At 33.7% G+C, this 16,544-nt stretch overlaps 2 protein-coding genes across 2 annotated transcripts; one reads left to right on the top strand and one right to left on the bottom strand.

Annotated features, from left to right (window-relative positions):
• Positions 1–1,353: 1,353 nt before the first annotated feature.
• On the top strand, positions 1,354–4,852 carry LOC143201927 (uncharacterized). Its single transcript, XM_076413129.1, has 2 exons — positions 1,354–1,642; positions 3,992–4,852. Exons 1-2 carry the CDS (start codon positions 1,354–1,356, stop codon positions 4,336–4,338), a joined length of 636 nt encoding a protein of 211 aa, XP_076269244.1. The 3' UTR covers positions 4,339–4,852.
• A 1,673-nt stretch (positions 4,853–6,525) lies between these two features.
• On the bottom strand, positions 6,526–11,347 carry LOC143202209 (brachyurin-like). The gene is made up of 3 exons (XM_076413536.1): positions 11,229–11,347; positions 10,991–11,163; positions 6,526–7,201 (listed from the first exon to the last, which is right to left on the bottom strand). Exons 1-3 carry the CDS (start codon positions 11,289–11,291, stop codon positions 6,625–6,627), a joined length of 813 nt encoding a protein of 270 aa, XP_076269651.1. The 5' UTR covers positions 11,292–11,347; the 3' UTR covers positions 6,526–6,624.
• Between the last annotated feature and the right edge of the window lie 5,197 nt (positions 11,348–16,544).

The raw sequence follows: 16,544 nt of genomic DNA, 5'->3' as shown, positions 1-16,544 counted from the left end.
AATATAATATGACAGATTTAACACAAAACTTATACTTTTAAATATACAAAGTTTAATAAACTATTGAATATGGAACATTTTATATTATCTTAAATATAACTCGGCCAAATATAGAGTACAGTACAATATATTTGTTCATTTTTCTAATCCACCAAAACAAACAACACCTAACTATTATCCTTTTATTCACGTCTTGTTGAGAATGCTCAATACAGTTTGTCGTTTTAAAAAATACAAACATTTTGTGATATAAAATATTGAACAGACCGCTTGTTAAGTTAAGTTTTGTGCATAACCTGAGAATTAAATAGAACAGTCGAGACATAATTTGCTAACAAAGTAAAAAAGTCCCTGGGTTTGTCAAATTGTATCTATCATACTGTCGGGCTTTAATAACTTCAGTGTTCAACATTTCCTGGCATATTTGGATCAATGTTTTCTTTTTTCTATGCCACAGCTAAAATAAAGGCATCTTATATTTTTCAAATCAGTTGCATATGATTACCATTATAAAAGGCTTACAATTTAAATAACAACTGGAAACCGTATCTCTGTTAAGCAATACTCTTCCACATTTCAGTTGGTTGTCAGTCTGTGTCACGTATATTTGCAAACCGCTTTGCTCTTATTTAAGACCTCACAAAAGCCATTGCTGATATAGAGCAGGATCCCTAGGAAGGTTGTGCATTCTATTTCACAAAGGGTACTACATCCTGGAACGCAACACCTGACATGTCTTTTGATTTAAACAAATCATTTTAACTGAAAAAAACCATAAAGACACTGTTAACAAAATAACAATATTTAACACGTAAGTTTATAAGTTTTTTAAGTTTGCTTCTTCGGCCATGTTCCAATTCGACAGAGACGCCTTCAACAAAAGCTTCGTCGAGAAGAATTAAACCGAACTTATTTGTATATATATCAAATTGTTTCTATAGAAAGTATATAATTACCAAAAAAGTCCAAAATATCCAGTAACTTCTTGATTATTTCCACCAAATATAAACACACTTACTGTACGCTTTCTTATTTTCTAGTATAGCCCTCTGATTGCTGAAAGTGTCTGATTTCATCTTTGCTACCTAATTTATACCTCTAGCTACCTAGCCGGAAATAAACGTCAATGATGAGTGCCAGTTAGTAACTTGAAAAGGCGTTGTGTTTCATAACGTCTATAAAAATGAGAGAGAAATATCTGGGAATTTTTACAGACCTGACCTTGTTCCATCCGACTACCTTTTTGTTCCTCATCTCTGCAAAACTGTTTAATGGTGTAATTTTATGAATCCATTTATATAAAATCTTTCACCAGCTTAACAATTACTGAAATTTGTCTATTTTTTAGGAAATATGTTACTTTCCTCAATACTCGTAATATTTTTCACTCAAGGAAGTATCTTCAGCATTCTGTCCGGATCGATATACGGTAAACCCATCACCAGCCTTTATGAGTTTATTGAGGTGAACATACCGCTGAGAGTTGTAAAGGGGGTCGACATTCTCCTGGCCAGTAACTCGAAAAGTGCCGAGTATAACGTTATGAGTCAGCAATACTCTATTTTACCAAACACATCATCGTTGATTGAAGCGGGCGATGCCGTGTTGAAGCAAAGGAATTTTGCTACCATTTCTGACATGGGTAAGTTTCATTCGACATATTTTTTATTGCCTATCAATTAATTTTAGAGGATTTACATAAGGGACTGTGTATACACAACAATGTCATTCTTTAGCATGACAACGCTAGACCACAGGTTGCAAAACCGGTAAAAACATACTTGGAAACATTAAAACAGGAATTGCTACCCCACCCGCTGTATTCCGCTTCTGATAACTACTTGTTCCTACATACGCGTTGCGCTGTCTGAGCAGCGCTTCACTATTTATGAACATGCCAAAAAAATGGGTCATTCTGTGGGTAGCATCAAAAGATACATCGTTATTTCAAGATGGAATCCGTAACAATCAATAAAACAATCAGAAAATTAAAACATCATAGTTCATCGTGTGCAGTCCACTGGGATGACTGTCAATTAGACTTCGGAGTGAAATAATGGAGCCATGTTTCATCCATTGTCACATATCGAAGCAAAAACTTTGGTTTATTACGCCTTGATCGTTTTCAAACACTGCTCCGAATCATCAACTCGTCGTTGTATTTGGTCAAAAGTGAGCTCGCGCGGCACCCACTTTGTGCAGAGCTTTTTCATACCCATATATTCGTGAATGGTATGATGAATGAATGAATGAATGTACACGTTGAGTTGATATCTTTAAAGTGCCTATTATTTCATTCAATTTCAATTTACGGTCATTCAAAATCATTTTGTGGATTGTTTCAATGTTTTGGTCGGTAACAACCTATTTTGGGAGTCCACTGCGTTCACTATCTTCGTTGCCCATTTCACCACGTCTAAACTTAGCATACCAATACTTAATAGTTGATTTACCTGCGGCAGTGTCCGGAAGCTCGGCATCAAGCCAAGTTTTTGCTTTATCTGTATTTTTTCCCTTCAATAAGCAATATTTTATCAACACGCGAAATTCCTTTTTATCCATTTTTCCACAATAACAAAAGTTGCTTCACTCAAAATGCTATAATGCACAAAATAATGATCCGACAACTGTCAAATTTATACACGCATCTTTTGAGGGTTAAGGCTAATTAGAAAACATATGGATTTAATTCTAGTAGCGCCATCTCTGTGTCAGGTCAAGTTTTTGTAGTCTTCCTTGAGGTGTACGACATAACTTACAAGAGTGGAAGCATAAAAACAGACGCTATGAAGCAGAACATTTTTAATGCGACTTTTTGATGAATATGTGGAAAGACGCCATTGTACCTTGTCGTACTGGATCTTAAATGCACCCATCAAACCTTCAATATTGGTAAAATAAACCCATTCCTGACGTCTTGGAATTTTCTATTACAAATTATTTTAGTATTTTGAAACTCTCGCAAGCTTTTGACTGGGTATGGAATTTGGGATTAGTCTACAAAACAACCAAATTGCTACCGCGTAATTACTGTCGACCGCTGGAATCATATCTTTTCGAAAGAAAATTTAAAGGAATTCTCAACACTTAAACCTATTTCGACTGGAGTTCCACAGGGTAAAGTTTTGGGACCACTCTTTATCTGCTAAATACTGCTGATATCAATAACAATAAAAGAAATACTACTTTTGCCGACGATACAGTTATCATGGCAAAAGATGTATCTCATATTTCTAAGGCTACAGACAGAGTACAAGTAGTCGTCATCAAGACCTACAAATGGACTAGAGACTGAATAAAATACTTTAAAAAAATTAAACCGGCTTCAAAAAATATATAATTAACTCATTAAAAATGAAAAAATAATTAAACTTAGGTATTTAACACAAAAAAAATTATTTTAAAATAAAATATGTACATAATAATCGTTGTAATAACTAAATATAAAATAAACAAAAACCTTATTTCACTTATCTACTACATGTATTTTATATTCTACTATATACACATAATTTAGCTTAATACTTACCTAAACAAACCTATTTATCTATTTACAATATTATTTTAGCTACTACGAACTGATCAGTTTGAAGTCGGTGCCGATCGCAAACAATACAAAACAATAATATAATCTTGTGACATATACAAAAAATTAAATCACCAACAAAACAAATTAAAATTAATATAACTGTTTGGGTTCGGCACTGACTTCAAAGTAGTCTGTTGGTAGTAGTTAAAATAATATTGTAAATAGATAGATAGGTTTAGGTAGGTATTAAGCTAAATTGTGTATATATAGTAGAATATAAAATAGGTGTAGTAGAAAGGTTAAATAACATTTTTGATTATATTATTTTAGTTATTACAATGATTATTATTGTACATATTTTATTTTAAAATGTTTTATTTTGTGTTAAAAATCTAAGTTTGATTATTATAGGTCGTTTCAATTTTTTTGTTAAAAATATTTTTTATATTTTCGGTTTTTTAGCCTTCATATTGATGAGACCAAACATCCAGAAAGCCTTCACCTACTTCGAGGTATGGAATTTAAGACTTTGCGTTGTAATGAGGAAATACCAGTACTTCTACCAGCAGTTCTACCGATGGTTCATCACGATCGTGGAATGTGGATTTTATGAGAAGTTTGAGAGGCTGTACCAGTCGGGATTTGCCTTGAAGAACAGCGTGGAGCCGGAGAAAAGGACGTTTGTTCTCACCATGCATCATCTATTTCCGTCGTTTGCCATCATTGGATGTGGCATGGTATTGTCAATGTTGGTGTTTATTATGGAAGTAGTATATAAAGTAGTTTACGATAAACTCAAGCATTATTAGCTTTCACTAGTATGTAATGATGAACTAACTATACCAGTAAAGGATGTTTTTTAGATTCATAGAACTCTGAACTGAAATAAAACTGATATAATTTAAGTTTGAATCCAGTAAATAATCTTCAGATTATCAAGACAGCCTCTGCGAAGTAGGCTTGATTAGATTTATAAAAATTGGGGGTAGATATGATTGCACCATAGGGTGTGCGAGGGTGACTATTTGTATTTTGGCTATATTATCAATAGTTACATTTTTGCATGGGCTTGAACCAATATTTGTAACCCTTTTTCCACTCTGATTGAGGAACCTCCAAAACAGGGTTTCTTAATGTGGCAATTTTTTATTTTATTTTGCGAACCTTGTCATAAAAATAAGATAAGTTGGCTTCCACGGCCTGTCAAGAGACAGCTGAAGGCTATTGAAGGATCTATTATTCTAAAAAACATTTTATGTAGTCGTTATGTATATTTTACCTAGTCATAGAAGTAATTTTGCAAAACTGTTCTAATGTATTTACTATTCCTAATCTTAAAAATATATTATTTCTTCAGTAAATAAAGGTTTCCGAAAAAAAAGCTTTTTTAAAAGTTGGTGTCATGTACACATTAGGAATATAGTATATTGTTAACAAAAAGAATATTTATTTACATAACCTCTAATATTAATGAATAAAAATGTGTTTTTTTCATTTTAAATGTTGTTTTTTTTTTGAAGACTACTATACACTTGTATTAAAGTCTTTGCTTAAAGCCATAAACTCCTCCACCATTAACAAGTTGGGTTTTTTTCTTTTAACAACTTAGAAAATAAATAGTTGATATATAGAAACCACAGGAATAGGTAAAATTAATAAATAGGTATAAACGCGTAAAAAACAGAGATTGTCATATTTCGCAAAAATACAAAATATTACATAAATATGACGTAATTTGTTCTGTATTTGTAAGCTTATTTCATTAGATATATACATTATTATTATTAAAAGAAAGGTAGAAATTTATTATGGAGCCTTCGCCATATTGTCATTTTTAGTCAAATCATACAATTTAATATTTATATATTTTGCAACTTAATATTTATACTTAATATTTTGGATTTCAAGATGTGAAAAACTGCATTTACATTGGAAAACATCCGAAAAAACACAAAATGATTTTGAATGACCGTAAATTGAAACTGAATGAAATAATAGACACTCTAAGGAGTGTCTCTCAAAAAAGAAAGCTATGTGCTGTGTGCAAGGAGGGTGCCGCGCGAGCTTACTTTTGACCAAAAATAACGACGAGTTGATGGTTCGGAGCAGTGTTTGAAGATGATCAAGCGTAATAAACCCGAGATTTTGCGTCGATATGTGACAATGGATGAAACATGGCTCCATCATTTCACTTCGAAGTCCAGTCGACAGTCATCCGAGTGGACTGCACACGATGAATCCGCTCCAAAACGTGGGAAAACGCAACAGTGGGCTGGCAAGGTTATGACGTCAATATTTTGGGATGCACATGGAATAATTTTCATTTACTACCTTGAAAAAGGAAGGACCATTAACAGCGACTATTACATAGCGTTATTGGACCGTTTGAATGTCGAAATCGCCGAAAAACGGCTGCATTTGAAGAAAAAGGAAATGCTGCTTCACCAAGACAATGCACCGTTTCATAAGTCAGTGAAAACGATGGTAAAAATCCCTGAATTGGGCTTCGAATTGCTTCCTCATCCATCGTATTCGCCAGACCTGGCCCCCAGCGACTATTTCCTATTCTCAGATCTCAAGAATGCTCGCTGGGAAGAAATTTTCGTCGAATGAATAGGTGATCGCCGTAACTGAGGCCTATTTTGAACCAAAGGACAAATCGTATTACAAAAATGGTATCGAAATGTTGGAGGGTCGCTCTAATCAGTGTATCAAATCAGTCATAATCAGTGTAAAAAATGGGTTTTACCATGGTAGGACGGGGGCTTTTCAATTGACCTGTTATAAGAACATTTCATTAAAATATGATCAAAATTTTTTAGTTATGAAGAGTATCTAGCCCTAGATGATTGCTTAGAAGTATTACATAAAATAAGATTTAGACTCTATCGTTAAATACTGGAATTAGTTTGTGGCGTTTTACAAAAGTTGACTGTGGTAATACAGTTTTCTGTTGTTCCGATCAACATCATGTTTCATGTGAACTAATAGCAGAGTTCAGTAAATTTCATTTATTGAAAGACTAAATATTGACAACTGATTTGGAGAAAAAATACAAAATTAAACTAATATATTACAGATATAGTATTTTCATTTTAATTAATTTTGACATCTGAGTTACTTTCAATCCAATCCAAGTAATAACCTACATTGGTGTCGGCTTCGAAATCGTCAGTTTCAACAGTAGAGAGCAACGCGACGATATAGCGATTTCCATTCACAGACTTGAACAACGGGTCTCCAGTATCTCCCGTTTCGCCTTCAACATCGGTACCATCCTTTTTAAATGGGAAACATATGTACTGGTCCAGTTGGAGTGAATCGGAACTCGCGCATTCTTCAATTGGCGATATGTATCTCTGTCCGGCCAGAAGCACGTCCGAATACTCGTCATCATACCCGATCCTACCCCATCCACTGATAGTAACGTTGATATCGCCTTGGTTTGGATTCGATTCATAATCCGCCCGAGTTATCAGTGAAGCTAACTGGACGGTTGACGTAAGAACCGCGGGTTCCGGTAATTTAATCAATCCTATGTCATTCACGATATAATCACCTTCAAAACCGTAATCTGCGTGATATGTCAGTTCGGTTGCTACGAATGTCTGTACGCTGCTATCGATCTCGGAACGATTGTGGACTCCCAAATAAACGGTAACGTTATCCAAGCTTAAAATGAAATATTTTAAATTATTATAAAGCAAAAAAGTATTTATATGGTCTAAAAGTTATTTTGTACATACGTACATCTAAATTTGTGACGTCAAAACGTTGCCGCATCAACTCTGAGTTTTAGTTCAGTTTGGCTTTGATATACGACAAAATTCTAGTTCAAATAAAATAATGAAACAAAAATGTTATCAAACATATATAGTTTATTTTAACATTTTAGTACATCTAATACATATATTATCGAAGGACTTTAAACTACAATTAAGTACACAGGTATAGTAGTTTGTAGGTTAGAGTTGTTTTATTATTCTTTACATTTAATTCTTTTCCACACCACGTATCCCCCTGGAGGTCTAATCCATTTAATTAACAATCATATATCAAAGTAATGTATTTTACTTTCATTAGAGAGCACATTTACCTTTTTACGTTTAGTTCTTGTTTCCTTCGATGGTGTCTACTTTGTCAAGTCATCTTGATATCACTGTATTTTTTAATTATTGTGCTACTACCGGTGTACACCATTCTTGATAAAAATAAACACTGAATTCTGCTTAATGCATTTACCATATTTACAAAAGAATTAGTATTGATCCTTTCCTCATATATGCTCACCAAATGCTCATGTTTAATTCTGAATCTTTCAATCTTTCATTTCATATCTATGCACACAAATCTTTCACATCTTACAATACCATTTTCTACAGTTATACTCTACTAATTATGTGCAAACCTTTAGTAGTTTCCACTCTCATCACTCTGTCTCAAGAATTTCCAGCATTGCACAACATATCCTGAACGTTTCCTTTAGTCCCTGTCATTTTCCGAGTCACTGTCCAAGTCAACCATTAAACCGTTAATTTCCAATGTGTCTAAAACATATTCAAGATTCCACCATTTATCAATTTCTTCCTCTGTATGTCGCATTATGTCTCTAACGGAATTTACGCGCAAAAGGGGGTCTCCGTTATTTCGTTCCTTTTCGAAATAACTTATTAAAGACACAATCAGTTTGTGACCCTGACTATCTATTGTTTTCGGCATTTTCAAACGAAATGATGTCATCTATTATGGAGCGATTTAAATTTTATTAAAATAATCAAAGCGCTAAAATAACGTTTGCCGGTTTATAACCTGTAGTAATTAATAAAAGTAAAACAAATACTTTGAATAATCTTGCATACCTTTGACAGCCGGACGATTTTGATAGGATAGTTCGGTTTCATGTTTGAATTTATCAGACAGCATTATGTCTCTCTTTAACTAGAATAAAATGAGAAGGAAAATATTGTCTGATTCTGAAACGAATTTACAAATTGCGGCAGGCAACACATTAAACATCTTGATGACGTAGGTACAAAAAAACTTTGAATAGGCAATAAATAAAATTTGTTTTGGTAATACTCGTATAATAGGAAATTTTGTTTTCTATTATATGATTTCTATTTTGTGAACTATTATTGTCAATAAATATTGTCACTATTTCTGCTCGTTCTTGTGGCGTATATTTATCCATTTGCGGATAAAGATACCACATTATATCCAAATTTGGACGTCTGTACAACACAATGGTTAAAGCGAGAGTGAGCTAAATGTCACATAACTAAGATGGCGCGCAAACAAAATGGTAGCGATACTTTTGCCTCATCCTATATATTGGTGAAAATTTGAAGAATCTATGTAAAAAACTTAAGCTAACTGTTATATTCGATTAATGTTATTGAGTAACGTTTATACAGATGCTGATTATGGAATGTTTAAGATTGCATATTCAACATTCTTTATTTTTGTTTCATAATTTGAAAAAATCTGCTGTGGATGTTCATAAAACACTTTTAGAAACTCATAGTGATGTTGCTCCAATTGCTCCAGTGTCAATGACTGTCGGACTTATAGGATGCAAAATCCAGTTTAAACTCTCAAATTACTTTCAGATAGCTACCAGTTGATGAATCAACTCTTATCAGATATTGGTAAATAATTCAGAATGGGGAATAGGATGAGGAAATACTAACTTATATATCAGCAATTGATTTGCTGGAAATCGTTTTATTTTGAAGCCATTGATGACTGAGAAACAATTATATCTTAGTAAGGATGAACACTGCAAGGTTTGTTATATGCTAAACTGCCTCAGAGTTATGGGCTAATGAATATATCGATGATTTGAAATAATTAGTGAAGATAGACAACAATGTTGTAATTATTTCTTAACATAATAACTTAACATAACATTATAACTTAATATAATAAGAAAAGACAGAAACTCAACGTTAACAAACAAGAGAACAGACTGGGAAGGATTTGCTGAAGAATTGACCAAACGAATTCAACTAAATTTACTCATCAAGACAACTGAACAATTACATTTTGAAGCAGAAAAATTCATTGTAGATATTCAACAAGCTGCTTGGAATAATACTACAGAAATTAAGAGTAAAACTAAAGGAATTAATTATCCAAAAGATGTCAAGGAAATGGTACACCTGAAACAGAACACCTGAAAATAAAAATAGTTTAAACAATATAACCCAAAGACTGAAAAGGCAAACACTGGAAATTAAAAACAAAACCAAAATGACTCTAAGAAATTTAACAGATGATAAAGAAACTGATTACTCACTCTAGAAAGCCAGAAAATATCTAAAGCGCTCATGCCTACACAGTCCATCTATTATAGATCTATGTGGGAATTGAGCACATGACAATCATTCAGCATTTGCTGAATATCTAGAAAAAACTTTCAGACCAAACGAAACTAATATTGAACATAATTTGCCGGACATAGAAGCTGAAAATTCGATGATTGAATTAGGCACGCCGAAAGAGCTAACTAAAACTGACATTAACCCCAGGAAATCACCAGGCTACGATTTAATAACAGGAGAATTACTGCAAAAACTACCAAGAAAGGGAATACCAAAACTCACCAACTTGATCAATACAGCATTTAAATTAAAACATGTCCCAGGCATTTGGAATATGGCGGAAATTATAATGATCTCAAATCCTGGGAAGCCACCAAACGAAATAAAAGCCTATAGACCTATATAACTGCTGCCAGTAATATCCTAATAAAGGTTTTTGGAAAACTCCTGTTGAAAAGAATAAAACCGACCATAGAGAGAAAAAACCTAATACCAATACACCAGTTTGGGTTTATTAACAAGCACTCAACAATTGACCAGGTCCACAGAATTACAGATGTTATTGAAAAAACTTACGAAAGTAAAAAAGTATGCTATATTCTATATTCTTAGATGTAGCACAAGCAAATACTGAAACTTATAACAACTGAAACTGAAACCTAGATATACGGAGTTCAATTATGGGAATGTTCTGCAAAGAGTAACATAAATAAAATACAAATTTTCAGAACAAAGTCCTGAGAGGTATTGTGGGCGCACCCAAATACTATAGGACTGATTACATACATCGAGACGTTCAGATACCCACAGTCAGTCAAGAAATTAAGAGAATTGTAAGGGGGCATGAGGAAAGGCTTCATTCTCATGAGAATATTGAAATATTGCAGCTTTTGGATACCACCAGAACAGGACACAGACTCAAAAGGATCAAACCATCTGTGTTGTGTAGTGAGGTGCATATAATAAAATATACAGTAGTGACATACGTAAACATTATTTCACCAGAGACTGAGATAGGGCTGATAGGTCCTCCTAGTTATATACTTAGATTGAAGTTATCGTAAAGACAAATTGTAGGTTAGACGGAAACGACTAGTAAAATGTAATTAATAAGTAATAAAAAAATTATTGTACTCACTCGTAAACACAATATGCAGAGGTCAAGACATAGTTTGTAGAAATCAGCGCCCCACTGCAAAGGATATCGCCATACTCATCACTGGATTCTAATAAAGCCTGGAATGGTATAGAATGCGGTTCAACCTCATAACCTCCGTATAAACCAATGATATTGCCTTTGGATATGGCTTCCTGTTAATGTGTAAGAATAAATATTGCCGGTATGGTTAAACTAAACTGTAAGTTTAGATACTTACCTCAGGAACAACACAGGCAGTTTGCGTGATCACTAAGAGACTCGAAACAATTACACCTATCATTTTGTGTAATATTGAGTGAATTTGAATAAAACTTATGAAACAGTATATCTAAAAACAAGTCTTATATATATGCAATAATTATTCTTATCTAACTACTTATATCGATTCAACTGTTTCTGAGAAATCACTAAGCTAATTATTGTGAAAAAACTAAGCTAATTATTGTGAGTTATGTATGGTATCTTAAATATGTGACATATTTCTACTTTTTGAGTTGAGTTTGGTTTATCTCTACGGGTTTTCCAAAAATATTTTGGTAATTTCAATTAATACATTTAATTCATGGATTTCATCTTGAGAGAAAATATTTTAACTAAAACTGGTCATACCTAGTTAAATATTAGTTAATTGACATATAATAGAATAATTTCACCAAAAATTCATATTAATATGTCTCCTCTTTAGAACATAGAACATTTTAGATAAGCGAAAACTGGGGTTTGGTCGAATAATATAGTGTGTTTCTGGTCCCAGTGCTTGAATTCTTGCATTTGCTATAACTGAAGGCCCTTGAAATTTTGTAACAGCAGACCATCTGGTGTCAATAATTGTCAATACCTTTCTTTCATTGATTTTCAAGTTACATATATGATTTAGCAATGTGAGTTATATTGTGAAGAATGAGAGAAGCATCAACATCTATATCAGCAAACATTATCCTGTCTGGTTTCTCGGTCTGTTCCTTCGCGAGCTCTATCCCAAAGTTCCACAATATCATGTATAATTTTCAACAGTATTTTTTTGACAGTTTGTAGTAGACCGTTACCTTGATAGTTTTTACAATTTTTACTATTTCTTTTTTCCAATATCGGAATAATTATTGTATGAAGACGATATCTTTTTCAATGACCAAAATTTGTTGAAATAATGTTTCTCCACCAGCTTTGATTATTTCTGCTATCACTTAGTTGGCTGACTCCAGCAGCCTTCCGATAGTGTTGTTGTTGACTTATTATGAAGAAATAAAGTGAAATTTCATTGAAGTCACTTTTCGAGGAAGCTTCCACTCGGATACTCCTATTAAAATTGTGACGTGTGGCTCCATTGTGCTGAAACTAGGTGCTCCTGCTGTAATTTACTGGCAGTCAAAAATGCGTTAGCATAGCCACATATCGGTTTAGAATTACGACTTTAAATTCTTTGACTGTGACTTTTCTTAAAGACAGACAAAAAATGGCACGATTTGGAGTTCCGAAAAAATATCTGAAATTTTATTTATTCATGAAATTGTTTGCATGAAAATGAGCTACATTGGATGAAATTCATCGAGCATTAAATGAAGTATTCATAACTATGTAGATCAATAATAATTTAAATTAGGAAATAACAATAATATATTTTTAAAACGTTTATCTTTGTTTAAAATGTTTCTTCACCATATTGTTATCATGCGAACAGTAATATATTTTGTTGTTATTAAGGTTCTTTAATGATTTATAAGTGCCTTTAAGTTTTGACTTTATTTTTTGTTCAGTTACTTTAATACAATTTAACTTAAAACAAATATATTAAAATAAAGATTTTTTGTCCTAAAACCAGACGGTGGAATGCATGACGCATACCTGGTCGCGGAGACTTGCCCTGGAGTGACAAGTTGGACCGGGTTATGTGGGACTGCCTCTGGGCTTACCAATACATTAAACTAAAACCGTCTCACAGTGAATCCCTGTAGGTCAACTATGAATTAATATCTTGTAAAATAAGTATTTAATGGAGATGAGAAGTCTGCTAGAAGGGCAGATCAGAGAAGATAGCAGGTTTGCTATCTCCGAACCTTTCTGGGTTGGTTTCTGGATTTGGGAATGCCAATCGAACTGTCGGTCGAAGTGGAGACCTAGGCTTCTGTAAAAGTTCATGAATTGTAACTTCGAACATGGCGGCTGTGAAGAAAACAGTGTCGTCAGCGTAAAACGATACATCAATGTGCTCTTTTCTCGGCAAATCTGAGATAAAGAGGTTAAATAAGGCTGGGACCAACGGGGAACATTGAGGTACGCCAGCATCGTTTTGTTCTCGACTGGAAAGTGTTTTCCTGATCTTGACCTGTACTGCTGCCCGATAGGTAGGACTTGCTGGGAGAGGTTAGGACTTTTGGGAGGCCTAACCGCACGCATTTTTCGATTAAACCGTCGTGCCAGACCTTGTCGAAGGCTTCGATTAGGTCCAGAGGACTGTTCCAAGCTTTTTACGTTGATCAAGAGCGTGGTGGATGTGTGCGGCCAGACGAGTAGCCTGATGGACGCATGAATGGTGAGAGCGAAAGCCGAATTGTTCGTCAAGAATGTTGTTTTCCTTTATGAAAAAGTTGAGAGCGTAGAGTATTGCCCTCTCGGCAAGCTTCAAAATGGCACTGAGAAGGCTGATAGGCCTGTAGATAGATAGAAACGATTTTGCTCCTTTCTTGGGAATAACCCCTATATATGTGTGTTTCCAAGACGTCCAGAAATGTTGCAGCCTCATGATGGAGTTAATGATGTTTACCAGTTCCGCGAGTTACCACCTAGGGATTTTTTGGTTTGAAATTTGCCGATCATAGTCTGTAGAGACTTTGGAATAAAATAAGGATATAAATAATTTGATGTAAAAAGAATTGGCATAGAGAAATATATCATGTGTATATCAGTTTTATCATCCTTGTTTCGGAAAATTGACTCCATTTCTACCAAAGATTATTATAATTAGCTCAAACCTATAAAACTATCAGGAGAAGCAGTTTTTCCACCTTATTTTGTCCATGTATAGTCAGAAACGGCAAATCTGTCGCTAACGTATTATTCTATAAGCCCTAAATTCGATTTGTATGTGTATATAAATCAAATACTGGATACCGTACTGATTCATCAGCCATACAAATATCTTCCAGCAACTTCTGAGCGCTCACTAATTAACAGGAGTTCTTAAATACTTCCGAAAATGGTTACTTCAACAATCGCTGAAGGCCCCTATAGTCCTTCTATAAGAAATTGATTAATTTTTAAGCAAGCCATGATAACATTATAATTACATCAAGTCAGGGACCATTAAATGGGCCTCAATATTTGCTTGGAATAAATATTGTAATCTGTTTATCATCTGGTATCTGTTTATTATCTAACTAATGTCCCCACCCTAATATATCGAAGCTATATGTTACATTTTCCAGTTCTGGCGACTTTATTACAATTTATGCGATCATTCTGTCTACTACAACTACATTATGTGTATAACATACATACTTTTGCTATGTTTCTGTGTTAAAATCAACGCTAAATTATGGCCACTCGTCGATAACAACGAAATAAAAATAGACGATCGATCATACAGCAATTTCAGTAACAAATTCCTCCATGTTTATATAACCGAGAAGACAAACACATACCCGAAGTTTTTCCAGAACCTGGTTCTAATTCACGTGACCATCGATCGTTTGGCCGACCTTCTAAAACCTTTGAAACAAAAACCCCAAAGCTATATCATCTTCGAGAATAACCTAGAACAGTTGAACGACACTCTAAGAGAAATTATAGCCTCGGACCTTATCAAAGGTAACACCAAGTACTATATAATGACCACCTCGAAGGAGAATATCCAGATATACGGTGAGTTGTTGTGGAACTATCGGTTACCACAGTCTGATATAGTTCTGCTCGATTCCGACAAGATGACCGTTTTTGGAATGGTTATTAAAGAATGTGGAGATGTCATTGAGGTTAGAAATATATCAACTATCAAAAACTTTTTGGAGTATCCCATCTATCAGTCTCTGGATATCAAAGATGTATTAAAGGGTTGTCCTCTGTACATAGTATGGTCGATAATGCCTCCTATGGTACTTGATGTTCAAGGATCACGGCCTGGGATTTATATAGAACTGATGAAGGTGTTTGAAGCTATCAGCGGAAGGAAGTTGGTATATCGTCCGTATAACCAAATATATACTGAAGAAATATCACGTTCCTATTACTTCGGGACCCTTCTGGATGATTTAGCGAATGAGTACGCCGATATGTTCGTTGGTCCCATCGATTTGTACACTATAGCGATGTTTGACATAACACCGGTACTGTGGTCCAACAACGTGCTGTTTCTGATTCCCAGGAAAATTACAAATATCTGGGATAGCCTGATACCGGAACTAGTGGTGATACAGTTTTTTCTGGGACTGGGTGTTCTATTCGGAGTCGCCCTGTTTTTTTATTATCTCGTGAGGCTAACAAATGATGGGCGTCTATACACGTCTTTATCGAAAGTTTATTTAATGTTGTTCGGTACGATAATTGGTATGCCTTCTTTACAGAGGAGTCCTAAAACATATCTGGCAAGGATCTTTTTAGGTAAGAATTTGGCATTATTGATTGAGTAAACGCCGTAGTAGATACAAAGAGGTTAAGAGTCCAGAAAAGTTAAAAAATCTAGTAAAACAATTTTTTTTGCCAAATTACATCTGTCGATATAACCCAATTTACATTTTTTTTGCTAAATTGCAGCTGTCCATGTAACTCAATTTTTGTTATAGTTTTACTTTGATGCAGTAAAATAATGTATAGAGATGACACATACCAAATTTTAATTAAATCAGTAGAAGAAGTTCCAGTTTAAGATGCTGCGTTATAGATACCGCGGCGTCACTAAAACAGCTATATCTCCGAAAATATCTTAAATTTTGAATAATTCTCCTTAGAGAACAATCTTAAAGGGTTAAAATTTAAAAATATGAAAAAAAAATCGATTTTTACAAATTTACAGACTAGAATACTACCTTAAATTAAGCCCCTCCTAATCCAAAATTCTGGATCTTCTACAGAGCAAACGTTTATAATATCTATAATTATCAGGATTTAGAATTAACTAATAGCGTTTTTATTTGGTTAAAAAATAACATAAAAGCAAAAAAAATGTTATTAAAATATATCTGTTTCTAGCCAGTACTATCAACATTTCTTGAACAAGAGATGAAACTTGCATCAAAAGAATGTTTCATTTTTGGAAGTAATTTATTCATTTTTCAGTTTCAGTTCTCTAAACATAATTCTATTTTTGAACATTTTATATTGCTAAAGGATGTAATATTCTTTCTTATTTACCATTGTCAAAGCTTTTTGTCAAATTCGATGTGTTACTTTGGTAAAGATATAAAGCAATTTACTTGCTTTTTAATCAAGTATAAAATATAATGCAAATAAAAACTTTATATGTCAATTAACAACATCTGTTTTTTTAGCAAATACGTTATATTGTTGACAACAATGGAATAATTATTTATGATATCCTGAT

This window comes from Rhynchophorus ferrugineus, unplaced genomic scaffold (assembly GCF_030347505.1).
Source record: "Rhynchophorus ferrugineus isolate W39M unplaced genomic scaffold, kcgeb_rfMv2 rfM9, whole genome shotgun sequence".
Lineage (NCBI taxonomy): Eukaryota > Metazoa > Arthropoda > Insecta > Coleoptera > Curculionidae > Rhynchophorus > Rhynchophorus ferrugineus.
Note: the sequence above shows the minus strand (reverse complement) of the source record. Positions and strands in the feature narration are given on the sequence as shown.